We start from the raw sequence: 14,187 nt of genomic DNA on the forward strand, positions 1-14,187 counted from the left end.
CTCTCATAAATCTGTGTAGTGGAGGGAACATGCAGCCCACCTGGCCCCCTCTCATAAATCTGTGTAGTGGAGGGAACATGCAGCCCACCTGGCCCCCTCTCATAAATCTGTGTAGTGGAGGGAACATGCAGCCCACCTGGCCCCCTCTCATAAATCTGTGTAGTGGAGGGAACATGCAGCTCACCTGGCCCCCTCTCATAAATCTGTGTAGTGGAGGGAACATGCAGCCCACCTGGCCCCCTCTCATAAATCTGTGTAGTGGAGGGAACATGCAGCTCACCTGGCCCCCTCTCATAAATCTGTGTAGTGGAGGGAACATGCAGCTCACCTGGCCCACTCTCATAAATCTGTGTAGTGGTGGGAACATGTAGCTCACCTGGCCCACTCTTCACCTGGCCCCCTCTCATAAATCTGTGTAGTGGAGGGAACATGCAGCCCACCTGGCCCCCTCTCATAAATCTGTGTAGTGGAGGGAACATGCAGCCCACCTGGCCCCCTCTCATAAATCTGTGTAGTGGAGGGAACATGCAGCCCACCTGGCCCCCTCTCATAAATCTGTGTAGTGGAGGGAACATGCAGCTCACCTGGCCCCTCTCATAAATCTGTGTAGTGGAGGGAACATGCAGCCCACCTGGCCCCCTCTCATAAATCTGTGTAGTGGAGGGAACATGCAGCTCACCTGGCCCCCTCTCATAAATCTGTGTAGTGGAGGGAACATGCAGCTCACCTGGCCCCCTCTCATAAATCTGTGTAGTGGAGGGAACATGCAGCTCACCTGGCCCCCTCTCATAAATCTGTGTAGTGGAGGGAACATGCAGCCCATCTGGCCCCCTCTCATAAATCTGTGTAGTGGAGGGAACATGCAGCCCATCTGGCCCCCTCTCATAAATCTGTGTAGTGGAGGGAACATGCAGCTCACCTGGCCCACTCTCATAAATCTGTGTAGTGGTGGGAACATGTAGCTCACCTGGCCCACTCTTCACCTGGCCCCCTCTCATAAATCTGTGTAGTGGAGGGAACATGCAGCCCACCTGGCCCCCTCTCATAAATCTGTGTAGTGGAGGGAACATGCAGCTCACCTGGCCCCCTCTCATAAATCTGTGTAGTGGAGGGAACATGCAGCCCACCTGGCCCCCTCTCATAAATCTGTGTAGTGGAGGGAACATGCAGCCCACCTGGCCCCCTCTCATAAATCTGTGTAGTGGAGGGAACATGCAGCTCACCTGGCCCCCTCTCATAAATCTGTGTAGTGGAGGGAACATGCAGCTCACCTGGCCCCCTCTCATAAATCTGTGTAGTGGAGGGAACATGCAGTCCATCTGGCCCCCTCTCATAAATCTGTGTAGTGGAGGGAACATGCAGCCCACCTGGCCCCCTCTCATAAATCTGTGTAGTGGAGGGAACATGCAGCCCACCTGGCCCCCTCTCATAAATCTGTGTAGTGGAGGGAACATGCAGTCCATCTGGCCCCCTCTCATAAATCTGTGTAGTGGAGGGAACATGCAGCCCACCTGGCCCCCTCTCATAAATCTGTGTAGTGGAGGGAACATGCAGCTCACCTGGCCCCCTCTCATAAATCTGTGTAGTGGAGGGAACATGCAGCCCACCTGGCCCCCTCTCATAAATCTGTGTAGTGGAGGGAACATGCAGCCCATCTGGCCCCCTCTCATAAATCTGTGTAGTGGAGGGAACATGTAGCTCATCTGGCCCACTCTCATAAATCTGTGTAGTGGAGGGAACATGCAGCTCACCTGGCCCCCTCTCATAAATCTGTGTAGTGGAGGGAACATGCAGCCCACCTGGCCCCCTCTCATAAATCTGTGTAGTGGAGGGAACATGCAGCCCATCTGGCCCCCTCTCATAAATCTGTGTAGTGGAGGGAACATGCAGCTCATCTGGCCCACTCTCATAAATCTGTGTAGTGGAGGGAACATGCAGCCCATCTGGCCCCCTCTCATAAATCTGTGTAGTGGAGGGAACATGCAGCCCACCTGGCCCCCTCTCATAAATCTGTGTAGTGGAGGGAACATGTAGCTCACCTGGCCCACTCCTCACCTGGCCCCCTCTCATAAATCTGTGTAGTGGAGGGAACATGCAGCCCACCTGGCCCCCTCTCATAAATCTGTGTAGTGGAGGGAACATGCAGCTCACCTGGCCCCCTCTCATAAATCTGTGTAGTGGAGGGAACATGTAGCTCACCTGGCCCCCTCTCATAAATCTGTGTAGTGGAGGGAACATGCAGCTCACCTGGCCCACTCCTCACCTGGCCCACTCTCATAAATCTGTGTAGTGGAGGGAACATGCAGCTCACCTGGCCCCCTCTCATAAATCTGTGTAGTGGAGGGAACATGTAGCTCATCTGGCCCCCTCTCATAAATCTGTGTAGTGGAGGGAACATGTAGCTCAGCCCACTCACCTGGCCCCTCTCATGGCCCCCTCTCAAATCTGTGTAGTGGAGGGAACATGCAGCTCACCTGGCCCCCTCTCATAAATCTGTGTAGTGGAGGGAACATGCAGCTCACCTGGCCCCCTCTCATAAATCTGTGTAGTGGAGGGAACATGTAGCTCACCTGGCCCCCTCTCATAAATCTGTGTAGTGGAGGGAACATGCAGCTCACCTGGCCCACTCCTCACCTGGCCCACTCTCATAAATCTGTGTAGTGGAGGGAACATGTAGCTCATCTGGCCCCCTCTCATAAATCTGTGTAGTGGAGGGAACATGTAGCTCACCTGGCCCACTCCTCACCTGGCCCCCTCTCATAAATCTGTGTAGTGGAGGGAACATGCAGCTCACCTGGCCCCCTCTCATAAATCTGTGTAGTGGAGGGAACATGCAGCTCACCTGGCCCCCTCTCATAAATCTGTGTAGTGGAGGGAACATGCAGCTCACCTGGCCCCCTCTCATAAATCTGTGTAGTGGAGGGAACATGCAGCTCACCTGGCCCCCTCTCATAAATCTGTGTAGTGGAGGGAACATGCAGCTCACCTGGCCCCCTCTCATAAATCTGTGTAGTGGAGGGAACATGCAGCTCACCTGGCCCCCGGCCCACCGAGCCCCTGCAGAGGAACAGGTCCAACCCTCGTTACTGTGTTTAAAACCCTCTCATTATAGACACACCGCAATATCCTTCACTGGAACAACGATGAACCAAATAACCTTTAAATGCCAAGATGCTCTCTGTTAACCTGCTCTCTCTCTCTGTGTGTGTGTGTGTGTGTGTGTGTGTGTGTGTGTGTGTGTGTGTGTGTGTGTGTGTGTGTGTGTGTGTGTGTGTGTGTGTGTGTGTAACAGGTTAGTGTGCAGCCAGCTGCCTTTGATCTTTAGAGATGTCATAAACCCTGTTGTTTATCCCTCCCTCGGTCTGTCCGGCCTCGTCCACCCTCCAGCTCTCTCTGTCTCTCGTTCCATTGTTTCCTCTCCTCCCATGGGTGCAGGTGCTGTGTGACAGGCTGGTATGGCCCCGAGGGCCCCACCGTTTAACGAGCTCAGCACAGCCTTTAGAGAGGCTGTCTAACAGCACAACACAGCTGCTCCGACATTCATCTGTTTACTGCCTTTTACCAAGTAGATGGAGAGAACAGAGATGGATGAATCTTTTAGAGAGATGGATGAATCTTTTAGAGAGATGGATGAATCTTTTAGAGAGATGGATGAATCTTTTAGAGAGATGGATGAATCTTTTAGAGGAGAGAGATGGATGAATCTTTGGATGAGAGAGATGGATGAATCTTTTGGAGATGGATGAATCTTTTAGAGAGATGGATGAATCTTTTAGAGATGGATGAATCTTTTAGAGAGATGGATGAATCTTTTAGAGATGGATGAATCTTTTAGAGAGATGAGAGAGGGATGAATCAGTTGGAGAGAAGAGGGATGGATGAATCAGTTGGAGAGATGGATGAATCAGTTGGAGAGATGGATGAATCAGGTGGAGAGATGGATGAATCAGTTGGAGAGATGGATGAATCAGTTGGAGAGAAGAGGGATGGATGAATCAGTTGGAGAGGATGAATCAGAGATTGATGAATCAGTTGGAGAGGATGAATCAGTTGGAGAGATGGATGAATCAGTTGGAGAGATGGATGAATCAGTTGGATGGATGAATCAGTTGGAGAGCAGTTGGAGAGATGGATGAATCAGTTGGACAGATGGATGAATTTAGTCCACAGATGGATGAATCAGTTGGAGAGATGGATGAATCAGTTGGAGAGCTATGGATGAATCAGTTGGAGGTGGATGAATCAGTTGGAGAGATGGATGATCAGTTGGAGAGATGGATATCAGTTGGAGAGATGGATGAATCAGTTGGATGGATGAATCAGTTGGAGAGATGGATGAATCAGTTGGAGAGAAGAGAGATGGATGAATCAGTTGGAGAGAAGAGGGATGGATGAATCAGTTGGAGAGAAGAGGGATGGATGAATCAGTTGGAGAGGAGAGAGATGGATGAATCAGTTGGAGAAGAGGGATGGATGAATCAGTTGGAGAGGAGAGAGATGGATGAATCATTTAGTCCACAGCTATCCTTTAGTCCACAGCTATCCTTTAGTCCACAGCTATCCTTCAGTCCACAGCTATCCTTCAGTCCACAGCTATCCTTCAGTCCACAGCTATCCTTCAGTCCACAGCTATCCTTCAGTCCACAGCTATCCTTCAGTCCACAGCTATCCTTCAGTCCACAGCTATCCTTCAGTCCACAGCTATCCTTTAGTCCACAGCTATCCTTTAGTCCACAGCTATCCTTTAGTCCACAGCTATCCTTTAGTCCACAGCTATCCTTTAGTCCACAGCTATCCTTCAGTCCACAGCTATCCTTCAGTCCACAGCTATCCTTCAGTCCACAGCTATCCTTCAGTCCACAGCTATCCTTCAGTCCACAGCTATCCTTCAGTCCACAGCTATCCTTTAGTCCACAGCTATCCTTCAGTCCACAGCTATCCTTCAGTCCACAGCTATCCTTCAGTCCACAGCTATCCTTCAGTCCACAGCTATCCTTCAGTCCACAGCTATCCTTCAGTCCACAGCTATCCTTCAGTCCACAGCTATCCTTCAGTCCACAGCTATCCTTTAGTCCACAGCTATCCTTCAGTCCACAGCTATCCTTCAGTCCACAGCTATCCTTCAGTCCACAGCTATCCTTCAGTCCACAGCTATCCTTCAGTCCACAGCTATCCTTCAGTCCTATCCTTCAGTCCACAGCTATCCTTCAGCTATCCTTTAGTCCACAGCTATCCTTTAGTCCACAGCTATCCTTCAGTGTCTCTGCTATTTTGACAGTATCTTTGATCCTGGAGTACCTACCTACAACACAGACCCTTTGGCAGTCCACAGCTATCCTTCAGTCACAGCTATCCTTCAGTCCAGTAGTTATCCTTCAGTCTCACAGCTATCATCAGTCTACAGGTATCCATTAGTCCATCCCTCTCTTTCAGTCACAGCTATCCTTCAGTCCAAATGGCTATCCTATGCCCCAAAGAGTGCCCCAAAGAGTGCCCCAGCTATCCTGCATTAAATAGCTAGCCATTTGGTCCACAGCTTCCTGTCTTCCTGCTATAGAATAGTCCACAGCTATCCTTTAGTCCACAGCTATCCTTAAACTAGTTAGTCCACAGCTATCAGCTTTAGTCCACAGCTATGACAGAGAGTCCAGCAGCTATCCCCAGTCCCCAGATCCTTCAGTCCCCAGCTATCACACACCACAGCTATCCTTTACACACACACAGCACCTTCACACACTATCCTTCAGTCACACACAGATACATAAGTCCCAGCTATCCTTGTTCCCAGCTCTCAGCAGGTGACAGCTAGTCCTTAGCTGCACAGCTATCAGGACTTCAGTCCACAGCTATCCTTTGGTCTACTGTCTATAGTCCAAAGCTATCCTTTAGTCCACAGCTGTCTTTAGTGGTGAAAGCTATCCTTTAGTCTACAGTCTATCCTTCAGTCCAATGGCTATCCTTCAGTCCACAGCTATCCTTCAAGTGTCTCTGTGGTTTTGACAGTATCTTTGATCCTGGATACCTACCTGGTCCTTCTGTAGCTACAGTGGTGAGCATGGCGCCCAGTAGTCTACTGTCTAGGGTAGTGGGTGAAATGGCTCCCAGTACCACTGTCTATAGTGTATGCAAATGACTGTAAGTCGCTTCTATAAAAGCGTCTGCTAAATGGCATATATTATTATTATTTTATTATTATTACAACACAGACCCTATAGTGGGAAATGGCAGTTACAACTGAGTCTACTGTCTCACCTGAGTAGTTAAATGGCTCTCTCTCTAGTCTACAGTCTACCTGATGGTGAAATGGCTCATTAGTCTATCCCTCTATTGGTGAGACACTCCTTGTAGTCTATCCCTAACTGGTGAAATGACTCCCATGCCCCTAAGTGGTGCCCCAAATGTGCCCCAAAGAGTTAAAGTAGAGCATTAAATAGGGAGCCATTTGGGACACAGCCTTCCTGTCTTCCTGTCTATAGAATAGTGAAATGGCTGCAGACCAAGGAAGTGGTTGTTTCCTCCTAATGACAGAGAAGGGTGCAAATGGCCCCAGTAGTCCCAGACACTGGAGACAATGGCACACACACACACACACACACACACACACACACACACACACACACACACACACACACACACACAGAGAGAGATACATAAGGGGCCCTGCAGGTGTGTTCCCAGCTCTCAGCAGGTGACATAATAGTGAAATGGCTGCCAGTAGTCTATAGGCTGAAATGGCTCTACTGTCTATAGTGGTGAAATGGCTCCCAGTAGTCTACTGTCTATAGTGGTGAAATGGCTCCCAGTAGTCTATAGTGGTGAAATGGCTCCCAGTAGTCTACTGTCTGTAGTGGTGAAATGGCTCCCAGTAGTCTACTGTCTGTAGTGGTGAAATGGCTCCCAGTAGTCTATAGTGGTGTAATGGCTCCCAGTAGTCTACTGTCTGTAGTGGTGAAATGGCTCCCAGTAGTCTATAGTGGTGTAATGGCTCCCAGTAGTCTATAGTGGTGAAATGGCTCCCAGTAGTCTATAGTGGTGAAATGGCTCCCAGTAGTCTACTGTCTGTAGTGGTGAAATGGCTCCTAGTGGTGTAATGGCTCCCAGTAGTCTACTGTCTATAGTGGTGAAATGGCTCCCAGTAGTCTACTGTCTATAGTGGTGAAATGGCTCCCAGTAGTCTATAGTGGTGTAATGGCTCCCAGTAATCTACTGTCTGTAGTGGTGAAATGGCTCCCAGTAGTCTATAGTGGTGTAATGGCTCCCAGTAGTCTATAGTGGTGAAATGGCTCCCAGTAGTCTATAGTGGTGTAATGGCTCCCAGTAGTCTACTGTCTGTAGTGGTGAAATGGCTCCCAGTAGTCTACTGTCTATAGTGGTGTAATGGCTCCCAGTAGTCTATAGTGGTGTAATGGCTCCCAGTAGTCTACTGTCTGTAGTGGTGAAATGGCTCCTAGTGGTGTAATGGCTCCCAGTAGTCTACTGTCTATAGTGGTGAAATGGCTCCCAGTAGTCTATAGTGGTGAAATGGCTCCCAGTAGTCTACTGTCTGTAGTGGTGAAATGGCTCCTAGTGGTGTAATGGCTCCCAGTAGTCTACTGTCTATAGTGGTGAAATGGCTCCCAGTAGTCTATAGTGGTGAAATGGCTCCCAGTAGTCTATAGTGGTGAAATGGCTCCCAGTAGTCTATAGTGGTGAAATGGCTCCCAGTAGTCTACTGTCTATAGTGGTGAAATGGCTCCCAGTAGTCTACTGTCTATAGTGGTGAAATGGCTCCCAGTAGTCTATAGTGGTGAAATGGCTCCCAGTAGTCTATAGTGGTGAAATGGCTCCCAGTAGTCTATAGTGGTGTAATGGCTCCCAGTAGTCTATAGTGGTGAAATGGCTCCCAGTAGTCTATAGTGGTGTAATGGCTCCCAGTAGTCTATAGTGGTGAAATGGCTCCCAGTAGTCTATAGTGGTGAAATGGCTCCCAGTAGTCTATAGTGGTGAAATGGCTCCCAGTAGTCTATAGTGGTGAAATGGCTCCCAGTAGTCTACTGTCTGTAGTGGTGAAATGGCTCCTAGTGGTGTAATGGCTCCCAGTAGTCTACTGTCTATAGTGGTGAAATGGCTCCCAGTAGTCTACTGTCTATAGTGGTGAAATGGCTCCCAGTAGTCTATAGTGGTGAAATGGCTCCCAGTAGTCTATAGTGGTGAAATGGCTCCCAGTAGTCTATAGTGGTGAAATGGCTCCCAGTAGTCTACTGTCTATAGTGGTGAAATGGCTCCCAGTAGTCTACTGTCTATAGTGGTGAAATGGCTCCCAGTAGTCTATAGTGGTGAAATGGCTCCCAGTAGTCTATAGTGGTGAAATGGCTCCCAGTAGTCTACTGTCTGTAGTGGTGAAATGGCTCCTAGTGGTGTAATGGCTCCCAGTAGTCTATAGTGGTGAAATGGCTCCCAGTAGTCTACTGTCTATAGTGGTGAAATGGCTCCCAGTAGTCTGTCTATAGTGGTGAAATGGCTCCCAGTAGTCTATAGTGGTGAAATGGCTCCCAGTAGTCTACTGTCTGTAGTGGTGAAATGGCTAGTCTATAGTGGTGTAATGGCTCCCAGTCTAGTCTATAGTGGTGTAATGGCTCCCAGTAGTCTATAGTGGTGAAATGGCTCCCAGTAGTCTACTGTCTATAGTGGTGAAATGGCTCCCAGTAGTCTATAGTGGTGAAATGGCTCCCAGTAGTCTATAGTGGTGAAATGGCTCCCAGTAGTCTATAGTGGTGAAATGGCTCCCAGTAGTCTACTGTCTATAGTGGTGAAATGGCTCCCAGTAGTCTATAGTGGTGTAATGGCTCCCAGTAGTCTACTGTCTATTCTGGTGAAATGGCTCCCAGTAGTCTATAGTGGTGAAATGGCTCCACAGAGTCTAGTCTATAGTGGTGAAATGGCTCCCAGTAGTCTATAGTGGTGAAATGGCTCCCAGTAGTCTACTGTTTCAGATGTTTCTGCCGAACTCTCCGTAAGCCTGTAGTATTCTGTCGGCTTCCACAGATCCACGTCTTCAGCTCAGGGCTTCCACAGGTCCACGTCCACAGCTCAGGGCTTCCACAGATCCACGTCCACAGCTCAGGGCTCCCACAGATCCACGTCCTCAGCTCAGGGCTTCCACAGATCCACGTCCTCAGCTCAGGGCTTCCACAGATCCACGTCCTCAGCTCAGGGCTTCCACAGATCCACGTTCTCAGCTCAGGGCTTCCACAGATCCACGTCCTCAGTAGTGATGAATAAATACACTATATACATCATAACTACTCAGAGGCCGAATTTCTTCAGCACACGGAGGTTGAATAGTTGCTGTCGTGCCTTCACTTCGGTGTCGGTGTGGTTACACCATTTCAACTTTTCAGAGATGTGTACGCTGAGGAATGTGAAGTTGACCGTCTCCACGGAGACCCTGTTGATGAGGAATGGGGCCTGGTTCCTCCTGAAGTCCACAATCTGCTCCTTTGTTTAGCTAACGTTCAGGAAGGGGAGGTTTACCCAGCACCACGCCTTCAGAGTACCTACCTCCTCTCTGTAGGCCATCTTGTCGCTGTTGGTAATCAGGCCTATTTAGAGTAAAAAATACTGACCCCTCTCCTCTCCCTCCCCCCGTTTCTCTCTCCTCCCTCCCCCCCGTTTCTCTCTCCTCCTCCCCCCCCCGTTTCTCTCTCCCTCCCTCCCCCCCGTCTTCTCTCCCTCCCTCCCCCCGTCTCCCCCCCCCCCGTTTCTCTCTCCTCCCCCCCGTTTCTCTCCCTCCCCCCCGTTTCTCTCTCCTCCCTCCCCCCGTTTCTCTCTCCTCCCTCCCCCCCGTTTCTCTCTCCTCCCTCCCCCCCGTTTCTCTCTCCTCCCTCCCCCCCGTTTCTCTCAATCTCTCCTCCCTCCTCTCCAGCTGTCTGGTGTTCCACTCTGTAGTAGAACACTCAAACCAGCTGTTGGACTTTGTCATCTCTGATCAGATTAACAGAATGTATTTTTTAGGGTTTTGATTAGTTAAAAAATAACTGGTGCTGTTGGTTGTGGTTTCATGGTGTGTGTCCTAGCTGACTGCTCCATCTCTCCTGTAGGACCACAGCAATAAGGGACAGATTGTGGGCTATCATGAACATGACTCCCTGACCTTAACCTGACCGTGCTGTAACTTCTCTCCTGTAGGACCCCTTCCTAGCTGAGCTGCTCCACAGCAATAAGGAGCAGATTGTGGGCTATCATGAACATGACTCCCTCCTGGATCACAAGGAAGAGGAGGCTCTCAGCGAGGAGGACCGCAAAGCAGCCTGGGCCGAGTACGAGGCGGAGAAGAAGGTACAGTCAGTCAGACTCTGAGCAGCTTCTACCCCCAAGCCATGAAACTGCTAAATAGTTAGTCCGGGTAACTATGTAACTGTCTGCATTGACCCTTTAAGCTTGGGCCTTCGGCGCGGCTGGATTTTAGAGGCCCCTATCTTGGCCGTGTAGAGCCCATTTTAGAGGCCCCCATCTTGGCCGTGTGGAGCCCCCCAACTTGGCCGTGTAGAGCCCATTTTAGAGGCCCCCATATTGGCTGTGTAGAGCCCCCCAACTTGGTCTTGTAGAGCCCATTTTAGAGCCCCCCAACTTGGCCGCGTAGAGCCCATTTTAGAGCCCCCATCTTGGCCGTGTAGAGCCCATTTTAGAGGCCCCCATCTTGGCCTTGTGGAGCCCATTTTAGAGGCCCCCATCTTGGCCGTGTGGAGCCCCCCAACTTGGCCGTGTAGAGCCCATTTTAGAGGCCCCCATATTGGCTGTGTAGAGCCCCCCAACTTGGTCTTGTAGAGCCCATTTTAGAGCCCCCATCTTGGCCGTGTAGAGCCCATTTTAGAGGCCCCATCTTGGCCGTGTAGAGCCCATTTTAGAGGCTGCCATCTTGGCCGTGTGGAGCCCATTTTAGAGGCTGCCATCTTGGCCGTGTGGAGCCCATTTTAGAGGCTGCCGTCTTGGTCGTGTAGAGCCCATTTTAGAGGCCCCCATCTTGGCCGCGTAGAGCCCATTTTAGAGGCCCCCATATTGGCTGTGTAGAGCCCCCCATTTTAGAGCCCCCATCTTGGCCGCGTAGAGGCTGCCATCTTGGCCGTGTGGAGCCCATTTTAGAGGCCGCCACCTTGTCCCTGTAGAGCCCATTTTAGAGACCCCCATCTTTACTGTGTGGAGGCCATTTTAGAGGCCCCCATCTTGGCCGTGTAGAGCCCCCCCAACTTGGCCGTGTAGAACCCATTTTAGAGGCCCCCATCTTGGCCGTGTGGAGACCATTTTAGAGGCCCCCATCTTGGCCGTGTGGAGACCATTTTAGAGGCCGCCACCTTGTCCCTGTAGAGCCCATTTTAGAGACCCCCATCTTTACTGTGTGGAGGCCATTTTAGAGGCCCCCAACTTGGCCGTGTAGAACCCATTTTAGAGGCCCCCAACTTGGCCGTGTAGAACCCATTTTAGAGGCCCCCATCTTGGCCGTGTGGAGACCATTTTAGAGGCCCCCATCTTGGCCGTGTAGTGAATTGTTTAACATTTAAGGCAATTTCCTGCAATTCTACAAATTACTCCATGGAGCTGAGAGAATGTTGCCCGTTTAAAGCGATTTTATTTTGCACAAACACACAATCAATACTGCTAAATTATTTGTTTTTGGAATTTGAATTCTCGCTGACAGTCTAGCTTTTATTTTGGTGATTGTTTGTTATCAAAGATGATCTCATTGTATATACAGTTGAAGTCAGAAGTTTACATACACCTCAGCCAAATACATTTAAACTCAGTTTCACAATTACTGACATTTAATCCTAGTAAAAATTCCTTGTTTTAGGTCAGTTAGGATCACCACTTTATTTTAAGAATGTGTAATGTCAGAATAATAGTAGAGTGATTTATTTCAGCTTTTATTTCTTTCATCACATTCCCAGTGGGTCAGAAGTTTACATACACTCAATTAGTATTTGGTAGAATGGCCTTTAAATGGTTTAACTTGGGTCAAGCATTTCAGGTAGCCTTCCACAAGCTTCCCACAATAAGTTAGGTGAATTTTGTCCCATTCCTCCTGACAGAGTTGGTGTAACCAAGTCAGGTTTGTAGGCCTCCTCGCTCGCACACGCTTTTCAGTTCTGCCCACAAATGTTCTATGTGATTGAGGTCAGGGCTTTGTGATGGCCACTCCAATACCTTGACTTGCCACAACTTTGGAAGTATGCTTGTGGTCATTGTCCATTTGGAAGAATCATTTGCGACTAAGTTTTAACTTCCTGACTGATGTCTTGAGATGTTGCTTCAATATATCCATGTAATTTTCCTACCTCATGATGCCATCTATTTTGTGAAGTGCACCAGTCCTTCCTGCAGCAAAGCACCCCCACAACATGATGCTGCCACCCCTGTGCTTCACGGTTGGGATGTTGTTCTTCGGCTTGGAAGCCTCCCCCCTTTTCCCTCCAAACATAACAATGGTCATTATGGCCAAACAGTTCTATTTTTGTTTCATCAGACCAGAGAACATTTCTCCAAAATGTACGGTCTTTGTCCTCATGTGCAGTTGCAAACCATAGTCTGTTTTTTTTAATGGCGGGTTTGGAGCAGTGGCTTCTTCCTTGCTGAGCGGCCTTTCAGGTTATGTCGATACAGGACCAATTGTGCAAGTTATCCCACTTAAAAAGATGAGAGGCCTGTAATTTTCATCATAGGTGCACTTCAACTATGACAGACAAAATGAGGGAGAAAAACCCAGAAAATCACATTGTAGGATTTTTAATGAATTTATTTGCAAATCATGGTGGAAAATAAGTATTTGGTCAATAACAAAAGTTTCTCAATACTTTGTTATATACCCTTTGTTGGCAATGACAGAGGTCAAATGTTTTCTGTAAGTCCACAAGGTTTTCACACAGTTGCTGGTATTTTGGCCCATTCCTCCATGCAGATCTCCTCTAGAGCAGTGATGTTTTGGGGCTGTTGCTGGGCAACACAGACTTTCCATTCCCTCCAAAGATTTTCTATGGGGTTGAGATCTGGAGACTGGCTGGGCCACTCCAGGACCTTGAAATGCTTCTTACGAAGCCACTCCTTCGTTGCCCGGGCGGTGTGTTTGGGATCATTGTCATGCTGAAAGACCCAGCCACGTTTCATCTTCAATGCCCTTGCTGATGGAAGGAGGTTTTCACTTAAAATCTCACGATACATGGCCCCATTCTTTCCATTACACGGATCAGTCGTCCTGGTCCCTTTGCAGAAAAACAGCCCCAAAGCATGATGTTTCCACCCCCATGCTTCACAGTAGGTATAGTGTTCTTTGGATGCAACTCAGCATTCTTTGTCCTCTAAACACGACACGTTGGGTTTTTACCAAAAAGTTATATTTTGGTTTCATCTGACCATATGACATTCTCCCAATCTTCTTCTGGATCATCCAAATGCTCTCTAGCAAACTTCAGACAGGCCAGGACATGTACTGGCTTAAGCAGGGGGAAACGTCTGGCACTGCAGGATTTGAGTCCCTGGCAGCGTAGTGTGTTACTGATGGTAGAGGCTTTGTTACTTTGGTCCCAGCTCTCTGCAGGTCATTCACTAGGTCCCCCCGTTTGGTTCTGGGATTTTTGCTCACCGTTCTTGTGATCATTTTGACCCCACGGGGTGAGATCTTGCGTGGAGCCCCAGATCGAGGGAGATTATCAGTGGTCTTGTATGTCTTCCATTTCCTAATAATTGCTCCCACGGTTGATTTCTTCAAACCAAGCTGCTTACCTATTGCAGATTCAATCTTCCCAGCCTGGTGCAAGTCTACAATTTTGTTTCTGGTGTCCTTTGACAGCTCTTTGGTCTTGGCCATAGTGGAGTTTGGAGTGTGACTGTTTGAGGTTGTGGACAGGTGTCTTTTATACTGATAACAAGTTCAAACAGGTGCCATTAATACAGGTAATGAGTGGAGGACAGAGGAGCCTCTTAAAGAAGTTACAGGTCTGTGAGAGCCAGAAATCTTGCTTGTTTGTAGGTGACCAAATACTTATTTTCCACCATAATTTGCAAATAAATTCATTAAAAATCCTACAATGTGATTTTCTGGATTTTTTCCTTCATTTTGTCTGTCATAGTTGAACTGTGTAAATTGCAGGCCTCATCTTTTTAAGTGGGAGAACTTGAATAATTTTGCACGCCCAATTGTTCAGTTTTTGATTTGTT

General features: G+C 48.8%; 1 protein-coding gene across 11 annotated transcripts in view; it reads left to right on the forward strand.

Moving 5' to 3' along the window:
- Positions 1–14,187, forward strand: part of LOC118382455 (transcriptional regulator ATRX-like) — a 105,887-nt gene that overhangs the window by 81,323 nt on the left and 10,377 nt on the right. For all 11 annotated transcript variants that reach the window (XM_052518061.1, XM_052518063.1, XM_052518064.1 and 8 more), the window contains one exon: positions 10,168–10,317. In XM_052518061.1, the coding sequence (XP_052374021.1) occupies positions 10,168–10,317 (150 nt within the window). The remainder of the gene's footprint in view (positions 1–10,167; positions 10,318–14,187) is intronic.

This window comes from Oncorhynchus keta, chromosome 4 (assembly GCF_023373465.1).
Source record: "Oncorhynchus keta strain PuntledgeMale-10-30-2019 chromosome 4, Oket_V2, whole genome shotgun sequence".
In the NCBI taxonomy this organism is placed as follows: Eukaryota; Metazoa; Chordata; class Actinopteri; order Salmoniformes; family Salmonidae; genus Oncorhynchus; species Oncorhynchus keta.